This window comes from Chamaea fasciata, unplaced genomic scaffold (genome assembly GCF_029207755.1).
Source record: "Chamaea fasciata isolate MVZ Bird 193981 ecotype frontalis unplaced genomic scaffold, bChaFas1.0.hap1 SCAF_3, whole genome shotgun sequence".
Taxonomy (NCBI): domain Eukaryota; kingdom Metazoa; phylum Chordata; class Aves; order Passeriformes; family Sylviidae; genus Chamaea; species Chamaea fasciata.
In genome coordinates, this window is record NW_027094088.1 from 10,846,622 (window position 1) to 10,863,107 (window position 16,486).

The 16,486-nt window shown below is 44.7% G+C and overlaps 3 protein-coding genes across 3 annotated transcripts; 1 reads left to right on the forward strand and 2 right to left on the reverse strand.

The window, feature by feature from the left end:
• Nucleotides 1–362: 362 nt before the first annotated feature.
• CHAC2 (ChaC glutathione specific gamma-glutamylcyclotransferase 2) lies at nt 363–5,380 on the reverse strand. Its single transcript, XM_066177962.1, has 3 exons — nt 5,201–5,380; nt 3,272–3,307; nt 363–2,461 (listed from the first exon to the last, which is right to left on the reverse strand). The coding sequence occupies exons 1-3, from the start codon at nt 5,333–5,335 to the stop codon at nt 2,078–2,080; spliced, it is 555 nt and encodes a 184-aa protein (XP_066034059.1). The 5' UTR covers nt 5,336–5,380; the 3' UTR covers nt 363–2,077.
• Nucleotides 2,312–12,685, forward strand: ASB3 (ankyrin repeat and SOCS box containing 3). The gene is made up of 10 exons (XM_066177961.1): nt 2,312–2,398; nt 5,910–6,139; nt 6,422–6,583; nt 7,363–7,475; nt 7,843–7,978; nt 8,177–8,354; nt 9,665–9,862; nt 10,575–10,826; nt 11,585–11,718; nt 12,271–12,685. Exons 2-10 carry the CDS (start codon nt 5,944–5,946, stop codon nt 12,522–12,524), a joined length of 1,623 nt encoding a protein of 540 aa, XP_066034058.1. The 5' UTR covers nt 2,312–2,398; nt 5,910–5,943; the 3' UTR covers nt 12,525–12,685.
• An 82-nt stretch (nt 12,686–12,767) lies between these two features.
• On the reverse strand, nt 12,768–15,398 carry MALL (mal, T cell differentiation protein like). Its single transcript, XM_066177963.1, has 4 exons — nt 15,217–15,398; nt 14,002–14,169; nt 13,659–13,787; nt 12,768–13,314 (listed from the first exon to the last, which is right to left on the reverse strand). The coding sequence occupies exons 1-4, from the start codon at nt 15,316–15,318 to the stop codon at nt 13,252–13,254; spliced, it is 462 nt and encodes a 153-aa protein (XP_066034060.1). The 5' UTR covers nt 15,319–15,398; the 3' UTR covers nt 12,768–13,251.
• Nucleotides 15,399–16,486: the final 1,088 nt, after the last annotated feature.

The following is a 16,486-nucleotide window of genomic DNA, read 5'->3' on the forward strand; positions in this document are numbered from 1 at the left end:
GTTGGAAAATACCTTGGAGATCAGAGTCCAACTCTTAAGTCTGCCTTTCCCCCTCCCTCCTCTCTGCATTATCTTCTGTTAATAGTCATGGATGTGCCTGTTGTTTCCCCAAACAGTGTTTGAGAACAGGCTGAGGAGTGGCTTTGTGTGCGTGGTTGTGTAGTGAAGCCTACAGATCTAAATCTGTATTTGCATAAATACAGATTGAGTTTACCCAATCAGGAAAAATAATAAAGTCTAAATGGCCTAAAATTTTTGACGTAGCAGATCTGGGAGGTTTTTGGTAGTGACCAAAGCTGGGGGCAGAGCAGTGGCTTTAATCCCACACAGCAAGAACAAACGTATATATTTATATTTCCCATGCTTTAATTAATTCCTAATGTACCACAGTTTGTAGTAGCCCCTGTGTGTTGTCATTCTCACCCCCAAAAGCAATTTTATAGCGAGGCGCAATGAACACACACCTTGATGTCCATCCCCGCACAGACACACTTTAAACAGAGCATTTCTGGAAGTTTCTGACCCTAATAGTCAGTGAACTGCATTTTTATTGCACTGAAGTTGTACACACGCACACAGGAACACATATTATTGCAATGGTTTATGGATTTGGGAAGCAAATGAACCAACAAAGCCTTGGAGGCAATTAAAGATAGAGAATGTGGAGCTACACAGAATCACAGTACTTAAATAATTAGCCTTTTAAAGAATCAGCCCTGATGGTTCTGGATCATTACTGAGCACAAGCGTCCCCTGCCCTCTTTTAAGGTCTTTGAGGAAAGTATTTTTAAATCTAAAAAGAATTTTAAAGAAAGCAGAGAGTGCCATTGCACATTTTTACCTTTACAAATGTAAACTACATGTAAAGAAGAGAAAGGGTCAACCTTCTTAGGGGAAAATCACACTTTTTTTGCAATTACTGATGCAGAATCCAGGCTTCCAGGCTGCTACTAAAAACTTACACATTCCCTGGATGTGAAAACAGGACGTTACATGGTGTTTGAAACAGGACCTTTTATATTAAGATATAAAAATATACTTTGTTAAAAGTTAATAAAAATAAAAGTTTTGAGGAGCAAGACAAATCCATGTTGGGACAGATACTCCATGTGCTTATGGATTGCATCAGGAAGCCTACTGGCCTAAACTGGGGGCTTCCCAACCCTCTTGGGATGTCCATACACACCCCCTAAGGTTACTGGAAAGAGGGTTCCTTCCTTAATTACCTTCTCTTGGTGAATCCCTGAAACTAAAATCTATCCCTGGAGCTGGGGTTTTTAAAGAGATGGGGCTACAACAGCACCTGAAGTAACAGAGATCAGAGTTTCTGCTCTTGCTGTGTTGTGATTTTAAGTCATGCTCTGAATTAATTTTAATATTTTAGGGTTATTCTTTAAATCAGGATTAAAAATGAAAACAAGGCACTGACAGGTTATGGCTTGTTTGAGTCAGAGCGCCCAGAGCTTTGGTTTTCAGGGCTTGACATCAGCAGCCAAGGGAAGGAATTATTTCCTTTACATTAAAATGATTTATCCTGTGCATTTAAGGGTAAATTAACATGTAAAGGGTGAGATGACTAATTCAGTGGCGTAACTTCATTTCAGAGGAGTTGAATGTTGATATAAATGCTCTACTACACAATTCAAGCCAACCACTTAAAATTCCTCCATTGCAGTCTGGAATCAGAACAAACAAACAATCACTTAAATCTATGGAACTTGTCTCTGCATGCTGATCTTGACCTCAAAAACATTCTAAACATTTATTTTAAACCTGAAATAATAATGAAACATAAAGAGAAGTTTAAGTGGTTGTCTTGAGGTGTAGTCTTTGGATGAAAAGCTAAAATACCAAATTCAAACCTAGAACACTTTCCTTGCTCGCCTTTCTCTGGACTCCTGAAAGAATGATTTTGGCAGTTTTAAGTAACCAAATCCTATTCTGAATGCAGCCTTAATTAAGATATGCAGTATTGATTAGGATAGTGCAATACAAGAGGAGCATTCCTCCCTGTCACACGACCATGGCCAACAAAATCTCTCCTCTGAAGATAGAACCAGGTTGTTAGGAGGTTACTTCATAGAGAGTTGAGATTTTGGTGCTTGTTCAAGAGCTCTTTGACGAGTGTCTCTAAGGAGAAGAGATGCTCATCCACATCCTCTGGCACGAGATTCCTGATGGAGTTGGCCAGCTCAAACAGGTATTCTGTGTTCCTGCCGCTAGGCCCGGCGGCACCCAGGATCTGGCACGCGATGTCCTCGAGCGGCGCGGGGCCCAGGTAGTTGGGGTTGTCGTGGGTGCCGATGTACAGCAGCACGTCAAAGGGCTGCACCGATGTGTCCTTTGGGTAGAAGATGACTGTGGTGGTCCTGTAGCCGCCCTTCTCCCGGAAATCCAGGTAGGCCTTCACTTCTCCTTCCTTCCCAGCTGGTAATCTGTAGGCAACACCCCACACACACCCCTGGCCGAGGAGGTTAAAAGGATACTTAGAAATCATTTCATTTAGGCAAAACTTTCGGTAAACTGATTTTCTGCCCTTCTGCTGCTTTTTGCACTGTTTGTAGGAGTCACAAAATAAAAGGGCTGCTTTGTTCAGGGAATTATCAGTGAAAACACTGATCACACAAATTGATCATCCTCTTTCTGCTCATGCTGAGGTTTTTCCAGCAAAGCAATTTCTTATTTGTTAATATTTGGAGTAGTAAATAGACTCCATACAGGCCACTAAGGAGCAGGCAAAAAGGACACAGAGTTTCTCCCTGACCTCATAAAATTCATGTCTGAAAATGACAAATTTAAATAATGCTGAATTTGAAGGAATTTTGATCAGGTCTGTTCTGTTTAGTGACAGTTTGGCAAGGACCTGAGGGTCACCTACACCTGTTACACACCTGGACAGGTGTGGTGTGCTGAGATACCTTCACAATCTGGTTAAACCTTGTGAAGCTGAAAATAAAGCAATTACATTTATCATTTGATGTTGATATCAAATCACGTATGTTTGGTGTATCTTTATATCAAATTCTGCATCTCATAACTGGATAGACAAAGTGACTATTCCAGAATGTACTTTAAAATATCCCTGTGGTAATAACAGACGCAAACTACTTCCAGGTTATATTGATTATTTGAAACAATCAAGAGCCATTGGTGTAACTCTTGGAAACACTGAGAGAACTTTTCCCTAAAGATAAGACAGTTATCTGCTTGTAGAAAAGCAAAAATTAACAAGTGGAAATGCATCAGGACATTCTGTACAGCAGTACTGTACCTCAGCATCTTCAACCAGGGTCACAACTCTTCCAGGCTAAAATTTAAAAGAAGAAATCATCATTCAGTCAGATGCTTTTGGCCCAAATCATGAGCAAAACTAAACCAAAACAAAAAACCAAGGAACAAGAATGAAATGCTCAAGAGATATCCAGCACAATTCCAGTAAGGTCCAGTTCCACTGTATTTTCTGAGAATAGCTTTTAATGTGTATTAGAGAAAATAAACATCATGTTAAATTCTGGGTTGACAGTGCCTGTGACACAGAAATTAAGGCAGTCAGAAATGGGGATGGGTTTGAATATCCTTGCTTTACATGAGCTGTCCATACTCAATTCTACTGCAGGTTAAAACAGTGACAATTAACTAACAATAACAGAGTAAGAATTTAATGTAAAACTATCCTCAAGGAGCCTTTGGAGCCTGGATGAAGGGAGAATACCTTGCAAATGGCTTGTTTTCCCCAGTAAGTTAATTCTTGTAGGAAAAAGTAAGAAGCCAGTTTGTAAATACTGGAAATAAAATAGTTGAAGTTTATTGTATAAAACTTTAAAAGCTGTATAAAACTTTAAAACATTATTTAAAACATAAAAATTTTAAATCATAAAACAGATGTTTAACTACATCTGCAGTTTAAAATTGCTGCTTTTAGCATCAAATTAATTCTCTCCCAGCATGAGCCATTTATTCCTGACCTAACTGATAAAATAAGGCAACAAAGCTACATGAACATTAAATGAGTCCTATTTCCTGAGCAGAAATGAGTCTGTATCCATGATACATCAAAGATAACTTTGGTGTTCCTTTTGGAATGTTTTTTTTCCATAGTCATTAATAGTTCTCTGACTTGTGCACTCGCAATGAGTCACCAAGATTTATGGATTAAAGATACATTCTGTGGTGGAAAACAACTTTCTTGTCCTTGCTAGGAATGTCCGTAACTGCAGCCTAAATTCATTAAATTTCATTTAAATCTGATTTAATATGAAGGGCAGTACTGAGGAGAACTTCATGTTCAGGTGGATTGTGTGATGGAAGAAGCATCTGTTTGCCTAAGGAAGGGCAGGGTATTTCGTTAATTGCTTTGCAGAGTCCTTGTCTTGCCTGAAACTACTGAAAACAAACATTAAGAAACAAATTACTAAATACTTACTGATCAGAGGAATTAATTACTGTCTGTAGTATTAGGAATAACCCTCTGAAAATATTTTAAAAATACAGCTAACATGTAATTTGCTGTATAATTGTAAGAACTGTTTTTTCCTCGTTGCTGTTCTTTAACGTGTCGGTGGTGGCTCAAACTGTGTTGTCTTTGAGCTCTGTCCAAGTTCTTTTATGGTGTTGGAGTGTCTAACGAATGTTATTTTCATCTGGATTAAACCTTCCACGAAGCAAGCTACGCTCTTTAAAATAATCTTGATGCTTTTTCTCTTTTAAAGCCGCTTCAGGTTTACAGTGGAGTTACCTGGGCGCAGGTTATACATTATCCTCACCCCCGTGGCTTAAAAACACATGACACTGGGAATGATCACTTGGAAATTTAGCTTCTTTTTCTCACCGTTTTGGTTTTTTTTTTTTAATTTTTTTCTCCTTTTCCAAACTCAGAACAGTTATAGAACTTTAAGTATTTGCTAATCCATGAATTTTCACCGGACAGCAAAATAAGTTAAAATACAGCGGGGGTGGGGATTACTTAGATCAATAATTCTGGCTTTTCTTATTCCCTGTGCACAGCCTGACACACACACACACCCCCCCACACCCCCGAGGGTATTTAACGCCCTAAATGACAAATGAGGGCATTTCTGAGCCCTCTGTGGAGCGCGTTGTGTTGTTTGTGGGTTTCTGTACAGCCCTTGCGGGCGGCTCCGGCCGCGGGGCAGGGCCCGGGCCCGACGCGGCGGCCGCGCTCCCCCCGGCCCCGGCTCACCTTGCCCGGCACTCCGCGGTGGTCGGTGCTGCCCTGCCAGAAGCGCCGGCTGTAGCCGCGGACGCGCCCCACCAGCTTCTCCTCGTAGGGGAAGTCCACCTTCCAGATGAGGGAGCCGTAGCCGAACACCCACATGGCGGCCCGGCCCGGCGGGGCCTGCGCAGAGCCGCGGGGCGGCCCCGGGGGAGGACGCCGGGGCCGGCGCTGCCGCGGCTGCCGGGGAGCCGTTCATCAGTCCGGACAGCCTCTCCCAGCCCCAAAAACGACCCCCCAAAATCCACGAGCGACCACATCCTAAACCCACAAATGTGCTCCCCCAAGCACCTGCCTTGCCCTCCCAGCCCTACAATCAACCACATCCCCCCGATCACCTCGCCCCAAACCCCCCCAACCACCTCCCTAACAACCACCTCTGCCCTCAAATCCCACAAAGAACCACCCCTTAACCCCATAAACAACCATCTCTCCTCAAACTCAGCCTCCCCTTAAATCCCCAAACACCTTCCAAACAACCGCCTCACCTCAAACCCCACAACCATCTCCCCTCAAAACCCACAAACCACCTTCCCCAACCCACCCCAAGCAACTACCTCCCCCTAACCCTCCCAAACCACCATCTCCCTACGAACCAAATCAAATCCTCTGCAAAACATACAACCCTTGTATGTATATTGTACCAACACGCATGTCGTTTTCTTTCCCCCTCCAGTCCTTTCCTCCTCCTGCAGAGTTCTATACCAGGGATGGATTTCACAGAAGCCTATTCTGACAGGTGCTCGGCCGTGGGCCTTGCAGCCAGAGAAGGAAACGTTGAAATACTGAGGGAATTGATTATTCGGGGATACAGCATCGATGTCCGAGATAACAGGGGGTGGTTGCCCATCCATGAAGCTGCAGCGCACAATTCCAGTGAGTGCCTGAAGCTGCTCATTGATACAGGTAAGGAAAACCTATTGGGAAATAGTGTGGTTTTCTGCTAAATTACCCTGTCATAGAAAATAAAAGTTACATAGATTTATCCTATCTTTCTTTGGGGATTTTCTGTGTGGTTTCCCAACTGTAGTAAAGAGAAGTTGACACACTGTAGTTCATGAGTGATACTTGAGGTGATAACAGCACATTCACGGGTGTTCCGTAGGCCACGTACCTCAATAACTCTGTTATTTTCTTAAAATATTCTGCCAAATATCCCTTTTTTCCCTTCATTATGCTCCTCTGCAGCTTCAGCTGAGGACTACATTCATTCGAGGACATTTGAAGGGTTGTGTGCTCTGCACCTCTCGGCTCGTCACGGCTCTGTGGAATGTCTCCGAGTTCTCCTGGAAGCTGGGGCTGGCCTCGACAACGTCACCACTGAATCCAGCACCACCCCGCTCTTCCTAGGTGACAAGAGCTTCCCTGAAATCCCAAAGAGTTTAAACTCGCCAATTTAAACTCAAGTTTCTCTGAGTTTTAACTCACCAGAGTTTCTTCCTTGCCTGCCGTGTGGTGTCTTTTTGTAGCCCTAAATATCAGGCTTTAGACTCAGAGATGGAGTGGGTGTGGAAATAGCCTTTTGTTTATGGGTAAATCTGCTTCAGACAGTTTCAAAACAAAAATTATAAAAGCAAACTGGTTTTTTGCATCAAGCGCAGAAAAACTTCAGGTGGTTCAGGATTACATCTGTATGAGGCTGTTTCAAAGTCTTTTTGACTTCTATAATTCCTCCCTAATTCTTTTGTAAAAAGACTTGGTTTTGACATTCCTAGTTTGGCAGTTAAGGTCCATTATTTTAGAATTTTTTTCTGTGATTTATGTTTGACTTAATTGAATGCTCAAAACTTCTGTTACAGTGAATCCTGAGGGTCTAAATCATCTGATTAAATACATTTATCAATTTACTTACCTCTGTACCCAGACATCATGGGTGCCATGTTACCTTTGTTTCCAAGTCTTTTCCAAGTTTGGGAGAATTTTGGCGTAATTTCCATTCTCCAACACTGTTTTGGGGATCTAAATATAAAAGGCAAGTAAGTATATAATGGGCAAGTTTAAAGGAATTAAGATTATTGTTTCAGGAAGTTGGCAGTGAGACTTTTTGAGCTTTTAAATGCAAATACTTCAATTATTTCTTTTTAAAATTCTTCAATGAGAATTTTTTTTTCATTACTGTTCCATGGAAGCTGTTGAAAACAGACACACAGAGGTTGTCAAGTTTTTGCTCCAACATGGAACAAATGTTGAAGGTTCTCATTCTTGGTCTGGATGGAATTCTTTGCACCAAGCTTCCTTTCAGGTAACCTGTGAGCACATCGTGTAATTTTTGTGTAACTGGTGTATTCTGGGGGCTAATTATTTCCTTAATAATTATTGCTTTTTTGTCAGGTAGTTTTTCCTAACCTACCCTAGCAATCATAAGCTTGTACTTAAAAATATGTTGGCTTAATGCTTCTAACACATACAAATGAGTGTATCATGTAAGTGAGCAAAAGTGATCAATTTGATCTTGCCTAATTTCTTTTACCATTAAATTTTCAGTGCATCTTCAGAATATTGAATATATATTGTGGGTTTTATTCTTTCTATCTGGACCATGTGGGGAAAAACAAATTTTATTATTTCCTCACTTTTCTGCTGGTTAAGTCTAAAAACATTTATTTCAGGGTTCCACTGAGATAATGCAAATGCTCCTGGAGAAAGGGGCCAGCAAGGACTGTCGAGATGACTTTGGAATTACCCCTCTGTTTGTGGCTGCTCAGTATGGCCAGCTGGAGAGTCTGCGGCTGCTTCTGTCCCATGGTAACCACAATCCTTTATTTCCCTTGCTACCCTTCCGTCAACTCCCAGTAAATGCAATTTTAGCTCTGCTGTTACATGTCATCATTTCGAATATTAGAGGTTTTATTTCCTTATTGCTGCAGAAAACTTGCTGAGTTTGAAGTCACTCTGTGAAAAATGATGACTGATGGACATAACTTTGGTTTTGTTCTGTGTCAGGTGCAGATGTCAACTGCCAAGCCAAGGACAGGGCCACCCCCCTTCTGATTGCTGCACAGGAGGGACACCTGGATTGTGTGAAGCTGCTGCTGGCTGCAGCGGCAGACCCGAACCTCTACTGCAACGAGGATAACTGGCAGTTACCCATTCATGCAGCAGCTGAGATGGGCCATGCAAAGTAGGTGGTTGCAGAGGCATTCAGACAGAAGGTCCTGGTCACACAAATCTGATCCCCAAAGGAGGAAGTTCAGCCCTAAAAGGGAGAAAAATTGATTGTTCAAACTGATCTGTAGTTTGGAAGTTCTGATTATTTTCATATTTTAAATGTCTCTTAGTAGTTTCTTCCACACTGACAGGGAGTAGGTTTAGATGAAATATTAGGGAGAAATTGTTCCCTGTGAGGGTGGAGAGGCCCTGGCACAGGTTGCCCAGAGAAGCTGTGGCTGCCGCATCCCTGGAAGTGTTCCAGGCAAGGTTGGATGGGGCTTGGAGCAACCTGGGATAGTGGAAGTGTCCCTGCCCATTGCAGGGGATAGAACTGGATCGCCTTTAAGGTCCCTTCCAACCCCAACCATTCTATGATTATTTGATTTTTAATTCAGCGTCTATCCTGAGTTTGATCCATATCCTAATGAATTTAGAGGGTTTTCCACAGTGCTGAACCAGATATCAATTCACTCCACGGCCCTATTACTTTTCCATTTAAAAATACAAATAACCACATTATACATTATACATGACTTGAACAGCTGCTAATTAGAATTCTATATTAAGTAGCAGAAGTAATTATATTAAAATATTAAATTAGCTGGACTAGCCAGAAAAATCAAAGCCACAAAAGGATTTCTTTAATCTTTCCAGAGATGCATTTGTAGCTTTGCCCAGTTTCAGAGATACAAGTCAGTTCCACAGCAGAGAGCCAAGAGTGAAAGGAAGTTTTGGGAGTAGACCACTGGGGAGGAGGATTTCTCAGGAACTCCATGTTTCACAAATGGACAGTACTTAAATAAATAAATGATGGTACATCACTGACAGCTCTTACTCAGCACAAGTAAGTTCCAGCAGCAGAGGAACTGGTGTTTGTCACTAATGTGATGTGGCCTGGGCTGTGAGCTGTAAACAGAATGATTTTTCTGTTTCACGGAACTAAGAATTCATTTCATTTGCAACTCACACTTCCAGTTTACTTCCAAACTTCCTTGGAGATGGGATTTAATGTGCAGTTGTGTTCTGTTGCTGTAAATAGAATTTTTGAGTGATAGGAAGTAGCTGTCACTGGTTTGGTTTAAAATACTTCTTTCCAGCCCAAATCCATCCCAAAGCACAACATTTGCCAGGGGTCTGTGTATGGAATTATAAAGCTACAAATTCAAGAGTGAAAAACCATGATTTTCCTCCAAAGCTGCAATGACTATGTGAAAAAATGACCATGTGTTTAAGATTAATCGTTGAGTGAGATCCGAAAACAGTGGTTTTAAATATCTGCAGGATTCTGGAGTTGTTGATTCCGATCACTGACCGGATTTGTGACAAGGGTGAGGGCAAAGTGAGCCCCGTGTATTCCGCGCTGTACGGCGGGGACAGGGAGTGCCTGGAAATGCTGCTCAAACACGGCTTCAGCCCAGATGCTCAGGAGTGCCTGGACTTTGACTGCAGGTCCCCCATGTGCATGATCTTCCAAAAGCAGTAAGCAAACCTTATATTTTGAAATTATTCATAATCATATTTGATTTAATTAACTTACTTTAAATGTGTAGTTTCCCACCTTCCTCCCTCAACTGCTTTCTATCATCTAATGTTTTTCCAGAGTTCCAGTGTGCTCCCCCTTTGCAGACACTCCTCATTAATATTCCTCCTTGGGAATATTCATGTGACATCCTGGAATGTGACTCACATGCTGCACTAAGGAAAACATCTTCAAAAATGGCTTTTGAATCTTCTCAGATTTTAACAGATTATTTCTTCTACATGGATTGAAATTTATTTATGGTGTAGATGCTGCCATTTAAATTAATGAGGTTTTTGAGTAGTGAATTTAGTTCATAGCCTACTCCTAGGAAGCTACCTTTAAAAATCCCTGGACACCATTTTTCCCTTTCTGTCCTGGTGTTGCTTTATAATAAATAATTTAGGAAGGGATGCAGAGTCGGTGATTGTGCTGTGAACGAGGCAGGTAGTAAATGTCACCACTTCTATGGAGTAATGTGCCCTCTAATCACTGAAAGGCAACACCAGTCATAGTCTCAGTTCTTATCCTATTACCTTGTTGCAGTGGGTAATGATGAAAGGATTTTAATAAAACCATTTTAAAGTGTCTTACTGAAGACAGATGTAAAAAGTGGTAGGGGCTTTCTGAGGGAAACCTCGTGGCATCCCCTGTTCCTTCTCACACTCACAGGTATTATCAGTTCATTGATGTTCTCCTGAAATATGGGATCACCCTGCGTGGGATTAACTTGGCACACTGCCTGTGCCATAAGAAGTTTGCTTTGTTCCGGCGCTTCCTGAGGTTGGGCTGCTCCCTGCCCATGGAGGAGGAATTGACAGACTTCATCCACTACAGCACCACAGCGCAGAAGGAATACAAGGAATGGCTGCCCTGCCTGCTCCTGGCTGGCTTCAACCCTGTGAATTTCATGTGCAGGTTCTGGTAAGCAAGGAGCCTTGTCTTTATTTACTTAAACTTCTCGTGCTAGTGTGCAAAGCTGCTGCTGAACGGGCTTTCACAGGATGGCCTTTGATAATCAGTTGCCACCATCAGGAACGGGAGGGGTTGTGGAAAGTCTGAAATAAATCATTCACACATCGTATCTGGAGGCAGTAAAACAGTTTCATTTAGGAAGAAAGCCAGACTGGAAATTGCCTTTCTCTATAGTAGCAATAAAACATCACTTCCCAATTTTGTATTGAACATCTCCAATTAACCCCAAATTTAGCTGCAAATTGTGTGTGTAGTACTTTAATACAGCCATGGTAAGAAGAAAATCCAGTGGGAGAAATAGGTCAGGAGGGATGGGAAACAAATGGGAAGTGAAGCTGGGCCAAGGCTGGGAGGAGAGGAAACGGATGCAGTTTGAGACTGTTTTGTTTAACACAATGTGGCAAAAATTCCAGCCAAATTTTCTAAATTATTATGATTGTTATTATTATTGAAGTTTTTCCACAAATAAATAACAGCTTGGTGATGTTTTATATTTAATTGGGTACTACAGGATTAAACTTACAGTTATGAAATATTTGTATTATCTGCAGGCTGTAGTAAACACACTACAAGTTTTACAAGTTGGCAACTCAGTGACTGAACGAATCTCACTGTCCTTGTGTATCACATGCGATGCTTTTTGGTCTTTTATTCTGTAATCTACAAATGCTTTTTAAAGGTATTTTAGGAGAGTCTTTGTTACACAGGATTTTCTCCACGAGTGAGGATGTCCTTAACTTTGTCCTGGAGTTCATGAATTGGAGCAGACTTCCTCCAATTGTGGAGCAACACCTTTCCCAATACAAGCAGAAGTTCACTTGGATTTCCAAGAGCCATTTTGGTAAGGGATACAAGCAGGAAAATAATGCCTCCATGTATCCAGCTTCCAGGCTGCAGGTGGGGAGATTTAGGAGAAGATGACAATATGACTTAGTTATGTTTTATTTTTCTAATTTGATTTGTATTTCCAATGAAGCTTCTGTCCTGTTTTGTAAGCATTGGACAGTAATTAAAAACAAACCATAAAAATGTGACCAGCCAAAAAGATTCAGTTGGTTGTGGAGGAATTTTTCATAGTTCAGCCTTCAGGAAAGCAGGTCATGTGTTATTTGACTGAAAAACTGCACTTAGGTAACTTTGTTAATGATTTCTTTCAAAGAAAATTCGTTAAAAGGGTCTGTAATCACTTTTAAGTTGTCCAAGTGATAATGTCATTTAATAACACTTTATTTAGAATGTTTGAAGCTAATGAGGATGTTTTTGGAGTTAAAAAACAAAAGGGGTTTTTTTGGGGAAACTGAGACTAAGTTCTCTCTTTATTTCCTTTTTTATAAGTAAATATATTTGTGTAGTAAGAGCTGCTCTGTATTTGACTTGGAGTTTCGTTTTCCAGCCTTCCTTCCTTCCCTGTCCCATCTGTGCCGCCTGGAGATCCGGTCCCTGCTGGGGAGCAAGCGTCTGCGCTCGGAGCGCGTGATCCGGGAATTGCCGCTGCCAGCCTGCCTCCAGGACTACCTGCTCTACCTGGATGTGCTGCAAGCCAACACGATCCCTAACCCTAACCTGCAGGATTCCCTGGAGCAGGGAGAGGAGGGAGCTCCTTCGAGTCACTCCGAGGCTGAGGATATGGAAGACGGACACCAGTAACACCAGTGCTCCATAGCGGCGGTGCCAGTGTCTGGAGTCCACAGCTGCAGGTTTTATAATGGGAATCAGGAGACTTGGGAGAAGAACTGCTGTAAATGTCTGTTGTAATTCTTTTTACACTGTAGTTTTATACTACAAATAGAAATTTCCTATGAGTTCTATGATTTACTTGTTTAAAATCTGTTGTAGCTTTCTAAGCGAACATTCTCTCTTCCTTTTCTGACTCTTGGGGATGTTCAGTGAACACAGCTTAAAGGGTCGTTAAAATCTGTCAGTTGATACTTTATTCCAAATACAGCATTTACCAAAAAAACCATCTGAAAGTCAAAAACACAATCTTGTATCATTGTTACGAATTGGTGTTGGGGAGGGATGGAGCTGAACCAGGGAAAGGCAAATAACAGAAGAAAGGAGATTGTTTGCTGAAGGAACAGTGATTTTTCCCCCCCCCTTCCCTTAGTGCCAATATTTGGCAGAATGTCAGAATTGGAGCCTTGGGGCCTGCACCCAGGCCCTCCCCTTGCATAGCCCCCAGGCAAGGCAGGAAATGTCCCACAGGCACACCAACACTGTGCCAACAAAATCCCTCCTGTGGTGAAGCGCAAAAGGACTTGCTGTTCCTGAGGCCTGGTGACAGGGTTGGGGCAGAGACACCTTGGGAAGACAGCAGGGTCTCTCACACTGGGAAAGTCCTTGTCCTCCAAAGGTGAATCTGATGCTGCCAGGATCACTGGTAGTAGATACTGAAGGCGTGGAGGATGTACAGGAAGGTCGTGAGGAAGGCGAAGAACTGCACAAGAGGAAGAAGAGGGAGGGTCAGCTGGTAGAGTCAAACCCCATCTCCTCCCAGTGCTCTCGGCTTGGGGAACCGCCCAGCATAGAGCTCTCTCCAGCCTCAAAGGGGAGGCAAAGCCTCAGCCTTTCCCAGGATCCAGCCACGTCAGGCTGTCTGTGAACTGGTGGACCCTGAGTAGCCAATGCTAGCTGCATGACCCACAGAGGTGAGGAGGTGAAGCTCTGCCCAGTGTGACGCTGTGGGGCTTGGGGTGGTTCTGCTGTGGCTTTAGCATGTGCTGTTGCCTCTCCCAGGGGGAACTGTGTGTTCTGCAGCCTGGCAGGGTGCTCTGGACTCACCGATGCGGCGCTGTTGAGTTGGTAGGTGAGTGGTGCATTGGGGCCGGACTCAGAGTTGATAGTTGCGTTAGCCTGCAGGACAGCGGCACTCATGTACAGAATGGCCGTGGTGCCATGGTATAAACTGTCCTGCAAGACAAAACACCTGTGAGTGCCCCAAAGGGGGACACGTGCCTGGACAGGGATGGGACCGAACCCTCCCAAGCAGTGGTTTCACATCAGAGCTCCCCTGGACTTTGCAGTCGAGGCAAAAGGAGGAGAGGGTTGGTGCGTCACCAGTCATGGTGGTCCTGCACCCACGTTGCTGCTGCCAACATCTGCCCCTGTTCCATCCCCTCCTTACCAGCACTTTCCAGTTCTCACTGTTCCTGTGGAAGCCGAGGAGGTAGCTTAAGAGGAGCAGCAGGGAGATGAGGCAGGAGGTGAGGGACACATACATCACCCATCCCTGAAGCAGCGGCAAGGAGACAGAGGTAGCAGCAATGAGGATCCACACCCAGGTCCCGCAGATCTGCCAGGAACAAACAGGCGCCTCTGATGAGTGTGGGATGAGGAAAAGCTCTTTTCCTCCCCAATTCCCTCCTCGCCTCCCTCTCAGGCCGGCTGCAGCAGCCAGCGGAACCCCTGCATCTTTCACAGAGCATCCTGGTGCAACAACAAGCAAGCTGGCGCTGGTTTCCCTGAACACTCATGGGAAATGAGTGTTCACACAAAAGGGAAGGGTTTGCTGCCGCCTTCCACACAAGGAAATGTCTCACCCCGAGGGATTTGGTGGAGAAGCCAGAAAAAGTGCTTTTATCTGTGAAAAGTGAATGGCTGCCTCAGCCCAGCCCTGCCCGTTCGTTAATCTCGGGGGCTTGGAATCACAGCACGAGGAAGTATCCTCTCAGCTCCACGCACCAGCTTGGAGTAAGTTGCATGCACTGGATCCACCGAAAATATTTACTGAGCACAAAAAGCACACGGGGTTATCAGGATGAGCCTGTGCCACCCGTGCCATCCCAGCTGCGGTGGGTGAAATTCCTGGAATTGCAGCAGGGAGCTGAGCCCACTGCCACAGGCAGGGATTGTGCCTGTGGGCCCCGGTGCACTATGACAAAGTACACCTGCTGCTATCTTGGCCGGTCCCACTGAATGCCCTCTGGACCCAGAAGCAATTGAAAGAATCATGGAATGTCACACATTACAAGACGCCCAATTGCATTCAACCCCGGGAACGACTTGATATAGAGAGCAAAATTTCCTTGATTTTCAAACCATTTCTACACAACAAGACCTGCTTAATGATATCAAGAGCTGCTCCTCTGCCCTGGACGAGCCAGCAGCTCTTGAGCCTCTCCCCGCCCCACGGCAGCCAGTGACCCTCACACAGGCTGTGATGGAGCTGAGTGTACCTGGTCCTCAAGCTGTTCCTAAAACCCCCATCAGGAATATTTTGTGCATTCAGCATAAGCTCAAAGACAAGATGTCACTTCCCAGTAATCATGCCTTCAGGATGGTTTCGGCGGATTTTAGCCAGGAGTGGGTCCCTTGAGGCAGCGGAGCGAGGCATACTCACGATCTCCGGCAGGATGAAGGCGTAGGGGATGGTTTTGAAGACGGCGATTCCGGAGGGCAGGGCGGGCTGCGTGGAGGCTGCAGGGGAACCCACCGAGGCCATCTCTCCTCGGGTGACACCGCTCCGCTCGGCTCCGCTGGCGCTCGCCTGCCCCGCGCCGCTCCCATGCGGAATTTAAAGGACACGCCCGTGGGACGTAACACGGGAACCGGCCCGGGCTGGCACAGCGCCGCTGCCCCGGCCCGACAAGCCCCTGACACCGCCGGAGACTGCGGCGGCTTTGTGCATCCCGCTGCCAGCCGGGATGGGACAGAGCGGGACCCCGAGCCCACCACGCAGCAATGCAAGGTCATTGACTGGAGGGGAATGAAAAAAAAATTCCTACACCTTGCAGGTACAGAAATGTTTCCTGCAAACAGTTGTCCTTGGCACGCTTCCAAGCCTGAAATATTTTTACCTCCACTGTTGCTGCCTCCTCCCCTTTCTGTTCAGGTTTCTGCCCCGTGGTCACGCCAGACCCCTCCCCACCCTCCAGGCACATTCAGCCTTCAGAAACTAGCAGGTAAATTTTTCAAACACACCAGGAGGGTTTGGCAATGTGATCCTAAGTGCCCAATAAGGTTTGAAGGAGAGCTACAGGAATTTCTGCCTCCTGGCAAATGCATTTTGGATTCGGGAAGCACTTGCTGTCTCATCCAGTGCCCCTAAACTCCCACATAAGGGGTGGGATGAAAGGCTGGGGGTGGCACTTCTGCCTGGTGGCCCAGAGAGGACAGAATGACCCCATTAACACGGGCAGTGGGCTACAGCGGGAGGAGAACACTATCCCAGTGAGATATCCCAGCTCTGCTAGGCAAAACAGATGATGCCCCAGGAACTCGACTTCTATGCCAAGCTCTTGTGCAACACAGAGCAAAGATCAAATCCATGTCTCTTGTCTGAGCCCTTCCTAGGCTGGGGGAAGTGTTCTGTGGTATTTCTGGAGGCTCCAGTTTACAGATGCTGCAGTGGGAGCTGGTTTTTGGCTCCCTGCAGTGGAGGCTTTCAAAAAACTTGTCTTAAATCTCACCAGACCAAACTGAGCCTGGCCTGGGCTTAAATCCATGTGTGACACAGTGGCAACGTCCCCATCGCCCTGCAGGAAGCATCCAGATGCTCCAGCACTAAAGAGAAAGTGGATTAACCACTTCCCCCTGGCAGTGGGCAGCACACAGAGCTTGTGGTCCCAAAGGTACTCAGGGGCCAGCAGAGGAAATAATCCTGGGGAAAT

Excerpts from the sequence above, each read along its gene's own strand:
- CHAC2 (XM_066177962.1), bottom strand. The coding sequence starts at position 5,335 with ATGTGGGTGTTCGGCTACGGCTCCCTCATCTGGAAGGTGGACTTCCCC. Across the intron at positions 3,308-5,200 it reads ACCGCGGAGTGCCGGGCAAG|CCTGGAAGAGTTGTGACCCT; the intron begins GTGAGCCGGGGC and ends TTTAAATTTTAG. Across the intron at positions 2,462-3,271 it reads CCCTGGTTGAAGATGCTGAG|GGGTGTGTGTGGGGTGTTGC; the intron begins GTACAGTACTGC and ends CTCCTCGGCCAG.
- ASB3 (XM_066177961.1), top strand. The coding sequence starts at position 5,944 with ATGGATTTCACAGAAGCCTATTCTGACAGGTGCTCGGCCGTGGGCCTT. Across the intron at positions 7,476-7,842 it reads TGCACCAAGCTTCCTTTCAG|GGTTCCACTGAGATAATGCA; the intron begins GTAACCTGTGAG and ends CATTTATTTCAG. Across the intron at positions 7,979-8,176 it reads GCGGCTGCTTCTGTCCCATG|GTGCAGATGTCAACTGCCAA; the intron begins GTAACCACAATC and ends GTTCTGTGTCAG.
- MALL (XM_066177963.1), bottom strand. The coding sequence starts at position 15,318 with ATGGCCTCGGTGGGTTCCCCTGCAGCCTCCACGCAGCCCGCCCTGCCC. Across the intron at positions 14,170-15,216 it reads CCTTCATCCTGCCGGAGATC|ATCTGCGGGACCTGGGTGTG; the intron begins GTGAGTATGCCT and ends TGTTCCTGGCAG. Across the intron at positions 13,315-13,658 it reads AACTCAACAGCGCCGCATCG|TTCTTCGCCTTCCTCACGAC; the intron begins GTGAGTCCAGAG and ends CCTCTTGTGCAG.